Genomic DNA, 19,948 nt, shown 5'->3' on the forward strand with positions numbered 1-19,948 from the left:
TGAGCGCGTCTGCTGGGCGCTCTGTTTTTACGTCATTTCCGTTGCACTCCCTCGGGCGAAGCTTGCGTTGGGCGGGGGGGTCTTCACTTAGTGTGTGTGGCAGGAGAACGCTGCGAATCAACTGTTTGTTCCTGCCAACCTTGCTGGTCCGATACCATGGGAGTGACTTGGTAGGACCCCAAGGGACTTTGTAGGGCGGCGTTTGGGGTCGGGAAAGGCCCTCGGAGCCACCCGGGAGGAGGAGCGGGACCAGGGTCTGCCGCCCCGCACGAGCTGAGCAAGATGTCTTCGGAATGTGTGGGTGAGGGAGATACTGTAAGGGCTGCGGTTTTTCCGGCCTTGTTTGCTTGGAGATGCTCCGGTGCTTCCTGGAAGGCGGCAAGTGAAAGGTTTTATCCCAGGAGCCCATCGGTGGTTGTGTACCTCCTTCCCTTTTTCTTCCTTCCCATGAGGCCATAGGGCTGCCCGGAGTGAAACTTAAGGGTTGGAAATAGGATGTCCGGACTAGAACTCAGTCTGCCGGCGAAGCTGGAGGGGGTGGGGGACAGGCCACGGGGAAACCATCTTTTTTTAGGTTTTCTCCTGCTGCTTCCTACAGCCGCCTAAGGCAGTTAAGACCAGCCCGTGTCTGGTTCTGGTGTGGTCGTTTTAAGCTAGTGGGTCTAGAGAAAAAGCTGCTGGCAGTTAGATTGGGGTTCAGGCGCGTCACCTCTTGGGGATCCGTCTCCCTCTGTGTTTAATTACGCGGTCTAGTTTTTATGGACTTTTTATCTCTAACATGATATAATTCAGGGTGGCAGAGGAAGGTATGGGCCTACTGCTCTTGCAGGCCTTAGTTCCAAAATGCTAGATTTCAGGGATTGCTTTGTTTTGTTTTGAATATTTAGTATTAGCATCTTTCCAGTCAGAGAGAGCTGGAGGTTAGGATATCTGAAGTCACTGGTTGGAAGCTTCTTGCATAAGAGCCTGGGGGAGACCACTCTTTCCTGCAGCTCAGGTTCTTGTCGGTTTGTCCATGATGTCACCTTTGTTGTTTACAGTGGACATCATGAACCTTTTACAAATCCTCTAGTGCAAGGGGGATGTGTGAGGAATGGAATGAAAAGTTTGTAGCATAGTGGCTGGGAACCCTGGGAGCCCCTGTTCTTTCAGTAGAAGACAGAAGGAATGGGCTGTCAGTCTGTTGGGACCTTTAATCAAGTTTTTCACACTCCTGGGACTTCTGACTCCCCCCATAGTATCACTTTTACAATGTTTCACAATAAGGCATATCATCATCCTTACTTATGAGTGCTTTTTCTGATGGAGAGTAGTGACAATTTTTAGTTACAGGACTCCATTCTTATACCTTCATTTAGTTGATCATAAAGTAATGTAGTATCTTCCAAAATTCACTAACGTGGTTTTTATGTAGTTAGGTACCACCTGTACTATTTATTAATGTTTTCTTTCGAATCCATTTATTTTCCTTAAAAATATTTTAAAAGGCAATTACAACCCTAAGGAAGCGGTCTAGTGTAGCACAGACATAGAGCCAGCTTGCCTGGCTTTGAATCTTGGCTACACTACATCAAGCTATGTGGCCCTTCGCGAGTTACTCAACCCCTCTCCACTTCAGTTTACTCATTTGTAGCAAGGAGATAATTAACAGCTCATCTTATAGGGCTTTTGTGAGGATTCAGAGTTAATTCATCTAAGGGCCTTTGGGAATGGTCTGGCACATGGTTTGTGCCTAATGATTGTTACCTACTACTCTAAAGGGGGGGCTAGTTTTACTTACCATAGAAGGAAATCTTGAACATTTTTATTTCATTGTTTGGATTAAATTTGTGTACATACTGTTGCCTCTCATTCCTAAAGATTATAAACTTGAGGCTTGCTTTCTCTTTGATCCTGGGGCTGTTGAAAAGAAGTTGCCAATGACAGAAATGTTCTATAACAGCATTGTCTAATACACTGGCTTCTAGTCACATGTGGCTTTTGAGCCTTAGAAATGTGGATAGTGCAGGTGGGGAGTTGAATTTTTAAAAACTTTTTTTTATTAAAAAAATTTTTTTTTCTTTAACATTTATTTATTATTGAGAGACAGAGAGACATAGAGCGTGAGCGGGGGAGGGGCAGAGAGAGAGGGAGACACAGAATCTGAAGTAGGCTCCAGTCTCTGACCTGTCAGCACAGAGCCTGATGCAGGGCTCGAACTCACAAACTGCAAGATCATGACCTGAGCTGAAGTTGGTCGCTTAACCAACTGAGCCACCCAGGTGCCCCGGGGAGTTGGATTTTTAATTTAACTTAATTAGTTTCAGTGTAAAAAGCCACATGTGGCTTGTGGCTACTCTACTGGACAGCGCCCGTTCAAAGTGTTAGAGACTTGGTAAAAACATACCCCAAATTGAGGTTTTCCTGATATAGTCAGAACTGAAGGAATTGCAAAGGATGTTCTTTTCTCATATGACTTAATGTTAGGGAATGCTCAGTCTGTGTGCCACCTAAAACCTCTTGAACGTTGGCACACATGTCACACTTGGGAAAGCAGTGTGATAGGACGTTCACTGCACTGGTGTGAGTGTCCTCAGACCTGTGCTGTAGTTCTTAGTGGAGCTCTCAGGGACTTGAGCCTCTCTCTCCTTGTCTTTAAAATGAGAAAGAGGATCAGGGTAGGTGGTCTCTTAAGGTAACTCCTGGCCCTGAAGAGCTGTGAGTCTGTGGGCAAATGAGTGGCTCAATGAGTGCACATGTGCTTCTGGATACTGATGATTGGGTCCTCTCCCTTCTAGTGTGTCCCAGATGCCTGTGGCTGAGGGCAAGAGTGTCCAGCAGACCGTGGAGCTCCTCACCCGGAAACTGGAGATGCTTGGGGCAGAGAAACAAGGAACATTTTGTGTGGACTGTGAGACCTACCACACCGCCGCCTCCACTCTTGGCAGCCAAGGTCAGTGAGATGCAACCTTGGCTTGGAGTTGATTGACATTCGGGTTCACTGAGTTCTTTATGCTCTTTTGCAAAGGGTGGTATTCTCGAACATGTGGCAGACGGTGTTTCTGAGTTCGTTAATTCTTCGTCCTTCATCTCTTATACGGGGCCTGTGTTTTGGTGTTTTTGCACTTCTCACTTTTAGAGCTGCGTTTCTCGGGGGGATTGGTCACTGGCTAACTGCCTCTGCATCTAATCACCTGGGTTACTTGTTAAAGGTGCAGAGTCCTGGCCCTGCTTACTGACTGGACTGGAGCTACAGGCCTCAGTTACATTTCAGCCAGCTCCCTTGAGGATCATTAAGCACCCTTTTAAGTTTGAGAAAGACTCCTTTTAGGCTCAGAAGTCTTTGTATATGATTCTTTCGCAGCTTTAGAGTGTTTAGAACTTTCTACAGAAAGGCTTTCTGATTCCCACACCTAGCTAGTAGTCTTGGATACCTCATTGGCATAACCTTGACCAGTGAATCAACTTTTATTTTAAATGTATTGAGAGGTGAGATGGACTGTGGATGATTGGTGGTGTTGGTAGAGAGACAAAGAGAATCTTTTTTTTTTAAGTTTATTTATTTATTTTGAGAGAGAGAGAGAGAAAATGCAAGTGGGGGGAGGGGCAGACAAAGAGGGAGAATCTCAAGCAGGTTCTGCGCTAACAGCCCCTTGTGGGGCTGGAACTCACGAAATCGTGAGATCGTGACCTGAGCCGAAATCAAGAGTCAGATGCTTAACCACCTGAGTCACCCACTGCCCCAGGAGAATCTTTGAATGTGAGTTAGGGAACCTGGGTTCTCTTAGTCTTGGCTCTGCAGTTACTTGACTTAGGACAGTTCCAAAGCACAGTGATCATGGAACCAGAGAACTGAGTTCTGGTCACATACTAGCTGTAACTTAGGGAACTCCCACAACCTTTGACTGTTGCTGTGCTGGTCATTTGCCTATTTCTCCATGGATCCATTACCCTCACCTCCCCTTCAAACATTTGCTGGCCCCTTTTTAGTTACCTTTGGCCAGTTACTACACTGGGGAAGGTTAGAGGACAGAAGAAAGGGAGAGCACAATATCTCCTCCTCTCCCTCTGCTTTGGGCCGTGTCTCTGGGTCTCTGGCTGTGGCAGTGTCTCTTCCTTGGTTTTAGCTCCTGCTGGGTGGCGCTCTTGTCTGGCTCTAATGACAGCACATCTTCTTTTTCTCTTTCCAGCCTTAAGGATAGTAGTACATCCCTGTGTTCCTAATATTTGGGCGGCCTCACCATTTGTTTTTTCAGTTTTTCCAACCCCTGTATTTTGTTCCCTGTATTAAATCCCTTCTGATGAAACTATCTGCTATGGGCTCTGTTTCTGTACCTTCCCAGTACATTTCTGTCATTTGTACAGTGAAAATATCATAGTACTGATCTCCTAGTGTTGTTGTGCTAATTAAATTAGTATCTGCAAAGCATTTAGAGCTGAGGTTGTAAATGTAATAAATATTTGATAAATCAGAGCTCTATGGAGTTTCAGCATCAATAAGATCACAGTGTTACTCTTAGTTTTGCCTTCAGTAGGAAGGATGTAGGAATTAAAAGAGAATTGTTGTGAAAGCATTTGGAAACCAAAACATTTATGCATAGATATAAGATGGCATACTACGTCGATGACACTACCTGTTACGGGTTTTGTTTTCCTAATCTGACCTTTACTGTTCAAGGAGGTACAGTCTAGTTGGGGAGAGGACACATTCATGGCAGACAGCGGGGTAGAATGGAAGGAGCAATAAACTTAAGGTCAGAAGGCCTGGATTGGAGGTCCAGTTCTGTTCCTTACTGGCTCTGTGCCTTTGGATCACAAGTTCTCATAGGGACCAGCATTAACATCACCCAGAGGGCTCAGTCACAACTGATTGCTGGGCCCCTCCAGGGTTTCCCACTCAGTAAGCGTGGGCTGGGACAGAGAATCTGCATTTCCATTAAGTTCCCAGTTGGTGGTGCTGCTGCTGCTGGTCCAGAACCCATTAGCTTCATTTTCCTTGTCTGTAACAGGGGAACAGTGACACTGGTTCTGCTTGCTTCACAAGTGTGTGCAGATACGAAAATACTCTGTTGAGATTTAAAACATGCTATTGTCAGGCACCTTCGTGGCTCAGTCGGTTGAGCATCCAACTCTTTTTTTTTTTTTTTTTAATTAAATGTTTATTTATTTTTGAGAGAGAGTGGGAGTACAAGGGAGGGGTAGAGAGAGAGGGAGACGGAATCCCAAGCAGGTTGTGCACTGTCAGCACAGAGCCTGATGCAGGGCTGGAATCCACGAACCGTGAGATCATGACCTGTGCTAAAACCAAGAGTCGGATGCTTAACCAACTGAGCCACCCAGGTGTCCCGAGCGTCCAACTCTTGATTTCAGCCCAAGTCATGATCTCACGGTTCATGAAATGCAGTCCCTTGTTGGGCTCATCACTGACAGCCAGGAGCCTGCTTGGGGATTCTCTGTCTCCCTCTCTCTCTCTGCGCCTCCCCTGCTCTTGTGCACGCACTCTCTCAAAATAAATAAACTTAAAAAAAATTATTGTTATAAACAACTGGCAGTGCCTTCATTAAAAAAACCTCAGTTGACTGTCAAAATATTTTCAAGACAGTAAGAACACTCTCAGATTACATAGTTATGAATTAAGTACTTACAGTGAGTTTGCATAAGAACAGAATGACAGATCAGCTTTTGGTCCTTTTGGAGGGTTGAAATGTTTTGCACTGGATTTAGCAGGAGGTGAAATGTATGAATTGGCAACAAGCAGTGAGGAGGGATGTGGGGGGAGGTTGGCGCAGGGCCTGAGTTCCGGAAGTGGCAGCAGAGTAGAGGCCTGTATAGTGGCCCCTCCACCCCATCTCCTCTTTTCCACTGTTAAACTCTCATCCTTGTCTAGAATATCTTTCCTTCTCAGTGTGGCTGAACTCTATCCTCTCTTCATAGGGTACGTAGTCCTCTTCTCCATGAACATGTTTCCTGCTGACTCTTGCCCACTTTGATTTCTTCCGGCTCTGTTCTTCCTTCCAAAAAGACTTCTGGTCTATTCCACATAAGCACTTTGGTCTTTCCCCTGTTGCCAGTGAGAGTGTCAGCTTCCTGAGGCCAGCTGCTATGTTCTCTACTTAAATCTCTTAAACCTGCCTCTTAAACCCTGGCACGATGTTGGGGATAGTTAAGTACTTAATAAATATTTGAATAGGTAAATCTTAAATACTTGGGATTGTCGTTGTCTATCCATTGACTCTTGTAGTATATAAGGGGGGAGTGAATCTTGCTTTCCGTTTCTTAGTTAACCAAATATATGTAGCTTTCCTTCCTTCTTGCAGAAAAATCTCTAGTGTAATCAATGAGAAAGCTCATTTTTCAGAAATTGGAAGGGGTGACTGGGGCTCGAAAGTAAACCTTCTGATTCCAGATCCTGAGTTCTTTCTGCGATTGTGCCGATTGCTTCCCAGGTCAGCTGATATCTTAAAGTACTCCAAGGGTTCATCACTGCCTTCAGGGTAAAGTCCATACTTCCTGAGGCTTGGAAAATAAGACTTATCACAGCTTCACTCTGGCCTACCTTTCCAGCCTCAAGCTCAGATCCTCCCCTTTGCTGCTTCTGTGGGGCCACCTTTGTGTCTCAGGGAGGAGGCCAAGGGAGGAAGGGATGGACAGAAAAGAGAGCATTTGCGTCATTTGGTATACTCAGGTGTTGTTAATTTTACTTCATTGTCCCTAGTCTGCAAGAAATGATCATACAGAAGACTGTATGTGAAGTCTGTGTGGGTCATCGATCATCATCATTGATCATCATCATTAAACATCCATCTGTGAGCCCATCCCTCTTAAGAACTTAACTAAACTGTTAGCAGTTGCTATCAAAGTTCCCTTGTGCTCCTCACGTTTTCTGTGGGGTGAGGTTTTACCACGTGCTGCCTTGCCTGCCATTCGTCTCCCTTCCTCTCTGGAAAAGACTGTTAGTGAGGGGATTCCCCCCCTGCCCCATCTCCTTCCAAGATCGCTGAGGTAATGGCACAATGCCATCTGGCCTTGTTCCATGCCTCTGACTCTGTCCTGGGGTTTGCAGATGGAGGTCTTGATGCCGATAGGATCTCTGTCCCTGCAGGTCAGGCTGGGAAGCTGATGTACGTGATGCACAACTCAGAGTACCCTTTGAGCTGCTTCGCCCTCTTTGAGAATGGCCCTTGCCTCATTGCTGACACCAACTTCGATGTGCTCATGGTGAAGCTCAAGGGCTTTTTCCAGAGTGCCAAGGCTAGCAAGATTGAGACCCGGGGTACCCGTTACCAGTACTGTGACTTCCTAGTGAAGGTGGGCACAGTTACCATGGGGCCCAGTGCCCGAGGCATCTCCGTAGAGGTAAGACTTTGGGGAAATAGCAGTATGTGTTAAAGGGCTCTGTAGATTTCCACATCCCTCTGAATGCAAACAGGTGTTTATATTTCTCCCTGATCCCTGTCTCCAGGGCATCTTTTAGCCTTTCTTTAATCATTCAGGCTGTGGCTCAGGGTGGGAATGGGAAGCTGGGGTCACAACAGGGAGAAAGCTTAGGAAGGCAGTCTTGCTGGAGAAGGGAAGGGATAGTCAGGGGAGACCAGTGAATTGTGATGTGGAGGGACTGGTCACCCATCACAAGGACTGGAGCAGACCAGGACAAGTTTTGGTGCAGGTAACTTTTGAGAGGTGGGCCCTAAATCGTGTGCCTGTACGCCTCTCCACAGTACCCTGTAAGATAAGTCTGGAAGGCTGTGTAGCATTGATGAGCCTTTCCTTTTGACATGCTGTCAACTTTCATGATGAAAAGAGGTGTGTGTGTGTGGTGACTTCATCTCTGGGGTATATATTGAAGATGACAAAGAGGGAGTGTGGCAGTAGCTGGCTTTGGGACCAGTGAAATTTCTCAATCTGTTGTGCCCAGCACTGTGTGAGATAAAAAAAAAAAAAATAGGTAAGCTACAGGGCTTGCTTTTTGAAAATGTGTAATTTAGTAAGCTAGCGAAGCTGAAACACACAAACTTTTTATTATTGTTATCATTTATATTTGAGAGAGAGTGTGCTTGAGTGGGGGAGGGGCAGAGAGAGATGGAAACACAGAATCTGAAGCAGGCTCCAGACTCTGAGCTGTCGGCAAGCCCCACAAGGGGCTTGAACTCACAAACTGTGAGATCATGACCTGAGCTGAAGTCGGACACTTAAACGACTGAGCCACTCAGGCGCCCCCACACAAACTGTTTTTGAAGTTAGTCTTTAAGAAATGCCATAAAAAAGGCCCAGATTGCTCTGGGAATTCAGGCCAATGAAAGCATTGACTTTGGGGATTGGGATGCTTTCTGCAAGAGTAACATGTAAAGAGGGACTTAAAAATGTAGAGATGTGGGGATAGATAAGGCCCACAAGGCATTCCAGGTAGAGTAAAGGGCCTTAGCAGGAATTACTACTTTGATACTCCAGGGACCTCTGGGGCCAAGATTTCCTGACCCCTTTCAGCTTGTGATACGCCTTGGATTTGCTGAGATCCACTGGGAACCCACTGTTCGCTTCTCCTTTATGTTTCCAACTTTGTGGTACAAATACATCTCAGTTATTTCTTTCCTCGTTTCCCCTTATGTTACTAATTATTTTTTCTGCCATCTGTCTGGTAAAAAATTAGGAGAAAGGAATGAGAAAGTCTAAGATGTATAATCTTTGGCCCCTGCCACATTGTTTGGGAAATTACTTCTTAGGGTCAGGTGGGGTCTATTTTGGGAGTCATGTTTGGTCTTGAAAAGATTTCAAATATGGATATCTACTTTGCACACTATGGATATACACACACACACAGACACACAATCACACTCACACAGACATATAAACACATTTTCCTGAGCTCTCCTGGGATCTTCATGCAACATACCAGAACATACAGTTCTGAGATCACCAGAAGGGGCCTGGGTCTTATGGGTTGGGCCGTGGCTTGGTAACTCCCAAGATGAGAATGTCTGAGATGCCTAAAGGGAGTGATGCTGTGTGTGTCGAATCCCTGGTGTTTGGGTTGACTGTTTCCTATGGATCAACACTGTGTTACAAGGTGTTTGTCTTTTGCTGGGGTTTGGGGAACATGGGAGCAGGGTGCAAGAGGTGCAAGAGAAGCAGGAGACCTTGTCCTTGCCCTCACTTACCTTTGTTCTCTGTTCTTTTGGTCTCCAGGTAGAGTATGGCCCCTGTGTGGTAGCTAGTGACTGCTGGAACCTGCTGCTCGAGTTTCTACAGAGTTTTCTAGGCAGCCACACACCAGGGGCTCCTGCAGTGTTTGGGAACAGACACGATGCCGTCTACGGCCCGGCAGACACCATGGCCCAGTACATGGAACTCTTCAACAAGATCCGCAAGCAGCAGCAGGTGCCCGTGGCTGGCATTCGCTAGTGGCTGGCAGCTGCCCAGCTGAGCTCTGCCACCAGGGGGACTACACAGGAGGAGCAGGTGCCGCCCCCCAGAAACCCAGGGCAGACATGGAAGCTTCCCTCCCTCTTCCCAGCTGTGACTTTTGTTCTGGGGATTTGGACTCCCCTCCCCTGACCCTCACACACAGCCCCCCAGCAGCTGCTTCACCCCACGCCTTACTGGACTTGGCCTGTTCTCAAGAATGGTAATTATGAAGAGTGGAGAAGTGTGGAGCTTTCCTGCTTTAGGGGAAAAGGTAGGACAGGGCTGTCCCTGCCTAGTGTTGGTGGGGAAAGCAGTCTGTATCTCCAGCTGTTGAGGATTTGGCCAGGGCCCGCAGTGGACAGGCTGGGCCGGGCTGTAATAAAGGCCTCTTCCTCTACTCCAGGGATGCGGTTGGGCCTCTCTTGGAGAAGGAGTAGAAGGCATAACTTAGTGTGATGGCTATCATTTTCTGATCTGTTTGCTGAAGTGAATTGTGAGTTGACTTTTCTAGGGTGTTGCCTGAGTCCTTGGGAATCTCCCTCTGACATCTTTCCATTCTGTTGTGAATTAGATTAAGCCACAGGCTAAGCTGCTATAACAAAGAGAACCAAAAGTACAGTGGCTTTTAGCAGAAGTTTATTTTTTGCTCTTCAAATAGTACAGATGTAATCAGATGGTCCAGGACAGATTTAGCTGTACGAGGTCACCAGAACCTCAGCTTCCTTCTGTCTTGTTGTTCAGCCAGTCCTGGGTGTTGACCTTGCCCTCAAGGTCAAAGCAGGCTCTTCGGCTCTGTGTCTACTATACACCAGGGAAAGAGAGAACAAAGCAGTTTTTTTCAAAGGCTATGACCTGGAGTCTCTCAAATCAGTGTGGCCACACTCTGCTGAAAGGGACGCTGGGACACAAGCCCATTATTTGGGTGGCCATGTGTCCAGTTAAAACTCAGGAGCTTCTGTGACTAAAAGATGAAGGAGAAAATGGATGTGGGGGCCCAGTCAGGGCCCTCTGCTATGTGGAGCTCAATGGATATGCCCAGGAGTGGCTTTGGTTGCTATTTTGGAGAGCACCCCGTGTAACTAAGCCATTTGTTTACGAATTGCATTGGGATAGGGCTGATGCCAGAGTCGCTTTCGTGTTTAGCTGGCTTAGTCACCCTGGGCAGTCAATTCTGCGCCCCTCACCTAAGGGTTCACAGTTTCCTGAGCTCTTTGTCCTCATCTCATTTGAGCCTTCAAGCTTCTCCTTTGACTTACATTACCTGCTTACCTGACTCCTACCACAGAAATGTTCAGTTGGGCCAACATTGATATATCCAGTCAGGGACGGCCTTAGGACACATGTTACTGTACATACTACAGAGTTGTCCCCAAGGATTCTGCCCCTCATTGAAGGTACCAGAGAGCCATTATTTCAGATCTGAAGCCTCTACAATAAGAATTAGGTAGTGGTCATGTTTCCCTTTTAGCTTTGGCTGGCAGGAAGCTCAGTTTAACTTTGAAACTGCAGGACCTGCCATCTGCATTTTTTGTTCTCCTCCTCTGGCTTTTTTGTTTGTTTCTTTGGTTTTTGCTTCTTTAAATTGAGGTATGTTTTAGATGTCATTTACACACAATAAAATGCATAGATCTTCTGTTTTTGGCCTTCTGATTTATATTTGCTCTTGTCCAGCTTTATCTTTGTATTTTTCTGTAGGCTATCTCAAATCTTTTTTGAGATAGCATTTTGAACATAATGTTTTTGTTTTTTTTTTTTAACTTTTTTTAACATTTATTTTTGAGAGACAAAGAGAGACAGAGGACAAGCAGGGGAGGGGCAGAGAGAGAGGGAGACACAGAATCTGAAACAGGCTCCAGGCTCTGGGCTGTCCCCATGAACTGTGAGATCATGACCTGAGCTGAAGTCGGATGCTCACTTTATAAATGAGAACTTAAATGCAGCCAGTAAATGGAGATGCGATATTTTGGGGTTTAAATCTGATGTTTTTCTTTCTATACCAGCCTGTCTTCCTAAATCTCCTTCCTTTGCTTCCAGATGCTTTGCCGCTCTCCCCATCTGTAGCCACCCCCAAAAGAACATAAACTGGGAAATTTCTGGGACCCTGCTAACATGTCACCTGGGTGGGTACCTTTGCCAGAGCCATGTAGGAATCTGCTAACCTCAGCTGTCAGAGCTATGCAGGGCAGCTGTAGGGCTCCTTTGGTTTTCCTTTACCATGAAATGGGGAGGTGGTGGCTCCCAAAGAGGTCACGCTGAGATGAGGCTGGAGTTGGGACCAGACTTCTGACTTGGGACTCCTGGCTACCACGATATGTCAAAGTGAGGCACCTGGGTGTCTATGGTGCCATGTCATTCCTCCAGTGTATATTGGACAAAAGCAGAACTAGCACTTTATTCCCTGGGATGAGGTTCAATTTTAAAGAAAGAGTCCCTTTACAGGAACCATTAAGTTCTTCCACAAGCGATGCCTGCACATGGCAAGATGTGTGACAGCAGAAGGCAAAAAAAGCAGAAGGGATTTAGGGAAGCCCGTATTCCACTTGTGTCTAATCCATCTCTTGTATTCGTTAGTGGTTCCTGCTCTGGCTGTGTTTTCCACTGGGCTCCTGTGCTGTTGTGATTCTCTGTTCCCCTGTTCCCAGGCTGCCTCCCGCTTGCTTGCTTCAGATCTTGAGTACCAAGTGGTCATCTCTCCTCCACCATCTATTGGTGTCCCTGCTCCACTGAAGGAATACCTAGAGACTGACCACTCCTCTCCTCCGCCAGGTCTGCCCCAACCTGGTGTGTCCAGTATTCATTCCTGAGGCTCCAGGAGGAAGTAGTGAAATTCTCTCCAAATCCTGGATGGTAAGGGGAGCAGTTAGAAAGTCCCACCTAAGCATGCTCTCGGGTGTCCAGAGTTGAGACTCTGAGAACTTAGGAAGGGCAACAGGCTGAACATTTTCAAGATCTGGAGCTAGGCAGGACTGATATATGGCCTCACTGTCTCCCAGGTGCACACCTGGAATTCCCAATATTGCCTTTCCCCTGTCACAGCCTCCCTCTCTGTACCTGCTGCTGTCTGGTCTCCATGGGCTGCAGGCCCCAATCACAAGTGCCATGTGGCATGGCTGAAACCAGTTGCGTTACAAGTGTGGTCCTCTCCTGGGGGTTGGTGTCCTTGGACTTTGAGCAGTCTCTTCTTGAGGGTGGACTCTCCCCCAAGGTAGAGTTTCTGCCATTGTGTAGAACATTCCAAAATCAGTCTGTTGGGTACAAAGGACCCTTTAGCTCACCTAGTTTGACCATCGTTCAGGACTCAGGACTTTACATTATCCCCCCAGAGTTCATGCAACCTTGACTTGGCCTCATCTAGGGAAATCCCTTCCCTGTGTATTTATTTCATTTGTTTTCTCAGTGACTGAGACAGAAATGGAACAAAGCAGAACATACCTGTCCATTCCTTCCTGGATTGTGGAGACTGTATTGTGCTTAATGAGGGAGTTTATTATTAGTGCTGGAGTATGAGCAAATGATAACTCTGAAGTAGCAGTACTAACTTCCAACAGCCTAACCGCCCCCAACGGCAGTCCTGAGAGGCCTGAGATGCCTTGAAATCAGACACGGTTTTGTGTATATATATATATATGTGTAGTTTTGGGGGACTAGGATTTATAGGGTTCGTTAGAGTATCTCAAAGATCTGTGGTCCAAAAAAGGATCTCTAAAAGAACAGCTTTTGAAAGGAAACATGAAGGCCAAGGTAAAGCAGATGGGAAATACGTCCTGCTGGCTTATTATGTGCAAGATCTTCCCCTGCCACTCGGACCTCTCCTCTGAGGTCTCATCCAGGGGTTTCCCTCCTTCATTTCATAGACCTTCAGGCCTTTCGGTCAGTCTGGGAAGCAGAACTGTGCCTATTCTTACCTTTCCTATTGGTTCCCCATTCTCCTTTTGTCTCTATGTACACATGCACACAACCTTTTAGAAGTGGGTAGGAGTGAATATGTATGAAGAATCTTTATAGCTTTCTCTGTGGCCCCAGGAGTTACTCTTCCATTATAACACACTCTGTGGGATCTGAAAATTATTCTGTTGTAATGGAATTTTGGCATAATGAGTATATTTTCATTGTTCAGAATGATGTGATTGATGAGGCAGAGAAATAGTTTCTCGTCTCTGTGATGAAATTAGCAAGTAAAAAAAAGTTCTTGGAACTCTTAGGGCAAAGATTCCTAACTCTCTTGCATTCTCTGTTTTATTTTCCATCACATACCTTCCCCATCAGATGGCATAGACCTGTTTTTTAAGGTTAATATGAATTCTGCTGAAATTTCTTTGGGGGCTTTAAAAAAGAGAATTTAGGGAGCACATTTATATATCCTAGACTGTCCCAAGGCAGAATTCAATATTAGAAATCTTTTGTTGTGTAGGAAAAGCAAAGCTAGGGATGTGGAGGTGACGGGTATTCTGAGGCAACTACTAAAGGAGAGAGAGCACCACTTTAGGACACAATTGGCCCGGTGCTGGCCATAGGACTGTTCTGAACTTACCAGGCAACTCCAAGTCAACTTGGCCTTTCTGGGTCTTATCAGTAAAGTGGGAAATAATGATGCCTACATTCCATGTTTCATAGGCTTGTTGAGGGGCTCAAGGGAGAATAGATGTCAACAGCTTTGTCGGCAAGGAGATGCCCTTTTTGCATTAGCGTCTTTGTAATGGTGCTGAAGGTACTGGTGTTTGGTTAGGATGGCTAAGATGGGATGTTATGGGGGTGCCTGGCTAACTCAGTAGGAAGAGCATGTGACTCTTGATCTCGAGTTGTGAGTTCAAACCCCACATTGGGTGTAGAGATTACTTAAAAATAAAATCTTAAAAAAAAAATAAAAAGATGGGACGTTATGAGGTCATACTGCTTGGTGGCAGGTTAAAATTCTCCCCCAGTGGAAAGAATGCTATTACAATAGAGAATGAGCAGTGAGGGAGGGTCCCAAGAAGGTATACATAGTACAGGTATATTTTTTGTAGCCAGATCAGCGAGCACAGTTGTGTTGCCCATCTCTGGAGCATGGAACTCTGTTTTTAAAATTTATTCACAGTGATAAGATTTTACTTGTTCTTCTACAACCTGAAGGAAAAGAGTCTGCTTAGGAAAAAAAAAATGTTGAGGTACAATTGCCTATATACTCTTTGTGGAACACATCCATCCCTGTTTCCCCTCGGCTCCCAGGTCTTGGTTGTTCCTGTCTCTGAACTGTTTTTGTGTCGTACCATGTGTGTTGTGATCACATTTCATTACCAGTTGTGTCTTTAATGGAGGCTCAGTGCTCCTGATTCTATTTTGCATTCCTCATTAATGAACCACTGAAGCACTTAACTCTGAAGCTACACTAAAACCTTGTTAGCTCTGCTGCCGAGCCTTCTCATATTTGAATATCTAAAATAACCTTCTTATTTCTGCTTCCATCTAATATACAATTCTCAAACTTTTTAGTCTCAGGACTCCTTGACACTTTTAAAAGTTCCAAAGAGCTTTAGTTTATGTCTATCTATTGATAGTTGCCTTATTAAAACTTATAACGAGGGGCTCCTGGGTGGCTCAGTCCATTAAGCATCCAACTCTTGATTTCAGCTCAGGTCATGAGTTCCCATGGTTCATGAGATTGAGCCCCGCATCGGGCTATGACTTCCAAAGTGAAATGAGTATTTTTTTCAGTGAATGGCAGCGAAGAGTACTTTGATAGCATAATTGAGTGCTGTTGACTTGAAATGTGCTCATTTTTGCCCATTGTTACTTTTGTATCATTAGTGCAAATACCATAGTGGTGACAAAAGCAAATAATGTCTTATTATGAAAACAAGTTTGGTAGGGACCCTGTGGAAGAGTCTCAGGGCTCCACAGGCCACACTTTGAGAACCAGTGATCCAATACATGCTCAGGGCATTGAGAATCTTTACGCCCTAGACTATGCTATTCTGAGAACACCCTTTCCTTTGGAAGTCTTAAGTGGCTCTGAAACCTTTCACTCAAAAGCACCTGTTACCCATTAGGCACTTTGTTAAGGAATTAACATTGGATAAGATACAATCTAATCTCCAATAATTGGAGGGGGTTGCAGAGTAAGGGGAGAAAAATTGATAATCGAGTTACAATGTAAGGTAAGAATTTTAAAAAGAAATTAAAGACAACAAAAGGAATGCTAAATTTTAGATTTTACTTTGAGCTCTTGAACCACATGGCAGATCTTCACCAAATCAAATCAATCAAGGTCCTTTCCTTCCATCATCAAACCTCTTTAAAATGTCCAGGGTAATTACCTTTGAACACGTTTTTACACTTAAGCACGCTTGGCTGCAGACATTGTGGTTTCATGCTTACACATGCAGTCGCTGTTTCTCCCTTATTTTGTTCTTTAGCTTTTGTGCTTCTCTACTTCATATTGACAGGTGTGCAGCCTTGAACCAGTGTAGCTGATAACCCATGTTTATTTCTTTTCCTTGTCCTTCTATTTACATGTAAGACTTTACCTGCTTTAGCCTTGTGTTGGGTGATGTAACCGTGTTGGTGTGTTGTTTGTAATTTGTGCGGGGGGGGGGTAACGTCAGAGCAATGCAGCCTCTGGAGCAAGCCTTTTTAGAGGCAGAAAAGCCTAGTAGAAATCGTCGCTGTTGTTTTCTTGTGGTCTCCGTCCCGACAATCTGCTGAACTTAAGTCTTTGGCTGTGAACCTCTTCCTTGGGGGATTTCCATAAAACAGCTGGGTCCCGCCTGGGTCATCAGTGGCAAAAGTCAGACACGTGCTTACTCGTCTGGGAGCCAATAGTAACTTTTGCAAACGCTGTCTCAGGAAACCCCCAAGTTCGGAGGCTGCTTCTTTTGGAAAGGCACAGTTAGCAATAACTTAGTCTTTTAACATAACAAAACAAAAAAGGAGACCAAATAGTGAGAAAGGTTTCCCCCCTTGGCAGTGGGGACAGATGTTAAAGGAGCTTCAAAAAATGTGCGGGGAACTAATGTAGAATTCCTTCACTGCTCCGCGGGCTGAAGTGCCGTTGAGAAGGGGGCGGAGATGGGCTCGGAGAGTCGCTGGCCCTTTAAGGAGGAGGGACAGCCTTAAGACTCTGTACCTTTAAGAGTCTCTTTGTCTGGAAACCTCCTTATTTACCCTTCTGTGCTTCAACCAAACTTCGACCCGCGATTCACAACGCCCCTCTACGCCGCCGCCCGTTACGCCAGGCTCAAATTGGCCGCACGTTGGTGGCTAACCCTAAACTTTGCGCCCGCGGCGCGAACCCTCGGAGAGGCAGTCTGTGTCGTGGTCGGGGCCCAGCGCTGCGCCGTTGGCGCAATGCGGGGCCCGGGGGCGGGGCTCCGACGGGCGGGCCAATGGGAGGGCAGGGGGCGGGGCCGGGTTCGGTTGTCTCGCGCCCTGGTGACAGCTCGCGCGTGCTGATGATGGCGGTAAATAGAGGGGGGTCAGGGAGGGGGCGGAGGAGGTAGGGAGGCAGCCAAGGGGGTAGCTCCAGGGGGTGGGGGACTGGGACCGGGGAGGACGCGACGGCCAGGGAGCCCATTCTAAGACTCGGAGGCGGGGACAGGAGTCTCCGGCACACTGGCCCTCCCCTTTAAAGAAGCCAAATCCTCACACACCGGGTGAGGGGCGACAAAGACGGCGCGCGCCTTGCGGGCGGGAGGAGCGGCGGCAGGGGGCGGGACCGCGGCGCCGGCGGGCTGGGGGGCGCCCGGGGCGGGGGCCGGCGGAGGCGAGAGCCGGCAGACGGGGCGGGCCGGCGCTTTATTTTGGCGGGGTGGGCGAAGACTGGGTTGAGGGTTAAAAAAAAAAAAAAAAAAAAAAGGCTTGAGGGGAGAAGCGAAGGAAGGCTCGGGGGCGGTTGGGGGGAACGGGTCTAAGAATGAGATGAGAAGGATTAAGGGGAGAAAGGGTTAGAAGGCTGGGAGAAGAGGAGTGAGAAAAAGCCAGCCAAGGAGGTAGGAAGGAGGCAAAACCCAGGGTGGGTGTTCAGGAAGCCGGCCGGGAATGAGGTTCGGCAGACCGAGGCTGGGGTTAGGTGTTAAGAGCACAGGTTGGAGGAGGAGAGCTTTGTAGGGGATCGTGACAGGGTGAGGGTGCTGGGGTAAGAGTTGGAAGTGGAAGGCAAGGAGGGGCAGAGCTGGGGTGATAGTTGGGAGTAGAGGAGAGAGAGTGATTAAGAGCCAGACGTGACAAGGGTGTGAACTAGTGCAGAGCGAGAGGAGCTGGAGGACTAGGACCCGCGGTGGGGTGGGAATCGTGAGGTTCTGAGAAAGGTATGGGTTAGTGGGTGGGCGATGGGTGTAAATTCTTGAAAGTGAGGGCGGGTGAATGAGACACTGGACGAGTACCAGGTGGAGTTAGGAATAAGCGTAGTGGAAGGGTGAAAGGAAACCGGGATGAGAGGTGGGGCGTTAATAGGACAATTCTGGGACCAGACAAGCTGAAAGGAGAAGAGAGTAAGGGTGTAAAGAAGTGATGGCGGGCTGGGACAGGGTGACGGGGGAATTGTGTTAATTGACGAGGTTTAGCCAGATCCAAGGTAAAAACAATGAGGTGGAGAGACAGGGCTGAAAGCGGATGGTGAGAGGAGCAAGGAAGAGCTGGGCCCCGGGATTTCAAGGATGAGATGGGGTGTAAGGGAAGAGAACAGGGTTAAGGGAAGCTGGAGAAGTCCTGCTGGAGGAAGAACTGGGCTAGCCTGCACAGGGGTGGGAGTCAGATGTGCATGTTGTGGGGAGATGCTACGGAAGGTCTGCATGGGTCAGGGCACAGGTGCTGTAGTGAAGGACCAAGTGTAGGGAGCCTTTGGTGCAGAAGAGGAGGAACTATGGTGAGTGAAAAGAGACCTAGAGATAGGGGTAAAAACTGGAAAGTCAGAGTGGACATGGGGGGGGGGGGTCGTGTGCAGGAAGGGAATTCTTTGTTGAGAAGAGAACTGTTAAGTGTGTTGAAATTGTGAGTTCTTTTGTCCATAAAAGTAGGAAATTCCAGAAACCTTTTTTCCCCTTCAGGGTATCTTGAATCTGCTTCTACCCTTCATTGCTTTTAATTCGACTTTCATGTCCACTTTGAAAAGATGAGACCCATTTTGATTTGATTTTGTTCTTCTGTGAATGATGAAGCGTCAGCTCAGTGCTGAAAACCTCTGCATTTTGCTAGTGTTGTGATAATGGGAATACGGGTTGTATTTATATACAGTGTGGCTGTGCCTATGTGGTGTGATAGTGTTATTGTAGGAGGGTTGTACCTGACAGCACTGGGCAGAGTGCTTTATCGACAACATTTCCATTTTCAATGGAGAGCCCACTGTTGTGGAGATTGAGAAAGATGAACATCTTTTTGTTTTGATTAATCAACTAGATTTCTGCGTAATTGTTTTTTGGTGGCTGGAGAATATTGAGAAATCATTTCAGAAGAAGGCAGATAAACCAACCGGGGAAGTTTGCTGGGGAAGAGATTTAAATCCAGACTGTGAGGGCTTTGAGTTCCTAAGCTGCCTTTAGCTTTATGTGGGACATTTCACACTATAGTAAGTAACTCACCCATTTAACTAAATGGAGTAAAGAAAGGGAGATTTGTAGAATAGTGGAGGATTTTAGAGTGGGACTTCTTTTCTAGGTTAAATAATGAGTTTATAGGTAATTTTTATCATGAAAAAGCCTCTATATGGTAATGCAAGCTGGAGCCCTGGACAGCTCCACTGGCTCTCCTGTTTTGTGGTTGTGAAAAAAGAAGGCCGTATTAATATTAATTTCCAAGAAGCTTTTGATTTTTAAGACACTTCTGGAAATTAAAAGGTAGTTGAGAAATTTGGGACAAAATTTAGATTATTCCTACTGTTTTGTTTTGATAACTTTTATTCTGAAGCTTTTACATTTAGCTAAGAATATGACCAATTATTACTTTTTATTTGATGGTGCTGTAATTTAGGATAGCTATCATTAACAAGGAAAAATGCAAACTGATCTTGAGAATCTTACTTGAGGTTATTTCATTAGTGTCAGATACACAAAGAAATTTTTTTTCAAAGTTGTGTAAATTTTGAATTACCACTGTTTTGTGGGTGTCTGTGTAAATAGCAATGATTAGACTGGTGGCATTTGTAACAGCAAAATTATGTTTTGATTAGTGGGTATCAGAAACACTGGTTATTAATCTATGTCAATAACTCAGAACCTAAAATCTATTTGGATTCAGCTGCTGTGTTCATGGAATCTGGATTCTCGTAAGCAGATGTTCAAGATGACTCCATTGATTTTGTAATTTAACAGGAAATTTTTAAAAATTACTATTTTTGCTGCTCAATTTCAAGAGGATCAGTCTGAAATGTGAAGTTTCAAATTTAAGAGTAACTTTTCTATGAGGTAACTGTTTCTGTAGGATGTTCGCACATATTCCCTTGCTGTCTGCATTATGTTTGGCATTACTATTAGGTTTCACTCTATTTATGGTATTGACATTTTTATAGCGTAGTTGTTTTATACACTATGTCTTTATATAAATTATTTTAGACTTATGTGATGTTGATGAAAAAGGAAATAGATGAACTATACGG

General features: G+C 45.9%; 2 protein-coding genes across 13 annotated transcripts in view; both read left to right on the forward strand.

Moving 5' to 3' along the window:
• The first annotated feature begins 12 nt into the window (after nucleotides 1-12).
• MED20 (mediator complex subunit 20) lies at nucleotides 13-11,014 on the forward strand. The gene is made up of 4 exons (XM_015071266.3): nucleotides 13-170; nucleotides 2,778-2,932; nucleotides 7,082-7,335; nucleotides 9,163-11,014. Exons 1-4 carry the CDS (start codon nucleotides 157-159, stop codon nucleotides 9,376-9,378), a joined length of 639 nt encoding a protein of 212 aa, XP_014926752.1. The 5' UTR covers nucleotides 13-156; the 3' UTR covers nucleotides 9,379-11,014.
• Nucleotides 9,514-19,948, forward strand: part of USP49 (ubiquitin specific peptidase 49) — a 104,489-nt gene continuing 94,054 nt past the window's right edge. For 3 of the 12 annotated variants that reach the window (XR_008298612.1, XM_053222800.1, XM_053222811.1), the window contains exon 1: nucleotides 16,757-16,820. The gene's annotated coding sequence lies outside the window, so the exon portion shown is untranslated. Of the gene's footprint in view, nucleotides 9,653-16,755; nucleotides 16,821-16,898; nucleotides 17,013-17,243; nucleotides 18,224-19,948 lie in introns of those variants that run through there. The other 9 variants (XM_053222803.1, XM_053222807.1, XM_053222801.1 and 6 more) reach the window with 6 other exon arrangements.

Source organism: Acinonyx jubatus, chromosome B2 (genome assembly GCF_027475565.1).
Source record: "Acinonyx jubatus isolate Ajub_Pintada_27869175 chromosome B2, VMU_Ajub_asm_v1.0, whole genome shotgun sequence".
NCBI classification, from domain to species: Eukaryota; Metazoa; Chordata; class Mammalia; order Carnivora; family Felidae; genus Acinonyx; species Acinonyx jubatus.

Excerpts from the sequence above, each read along its gene's own strand:
- MED20 (XM_015071266.3), top strand. Across the intron at positions 2,933-7,081 it reads CTCCACTCTTGGCAGCCAAG|GTCAGGCTGGGAAGCTGATG; the intron begins GTCAGTGAGATG and ends CTGTCCCTGCAG. Across the intron at positions 7,336-9,162 it reads CCCGAGGCATCTCCGTAGAG|GTAGAGTATGGCCCCTGTGT; the intron begins GTAAGACTTTGG and ends TTTGGTCTCCAG.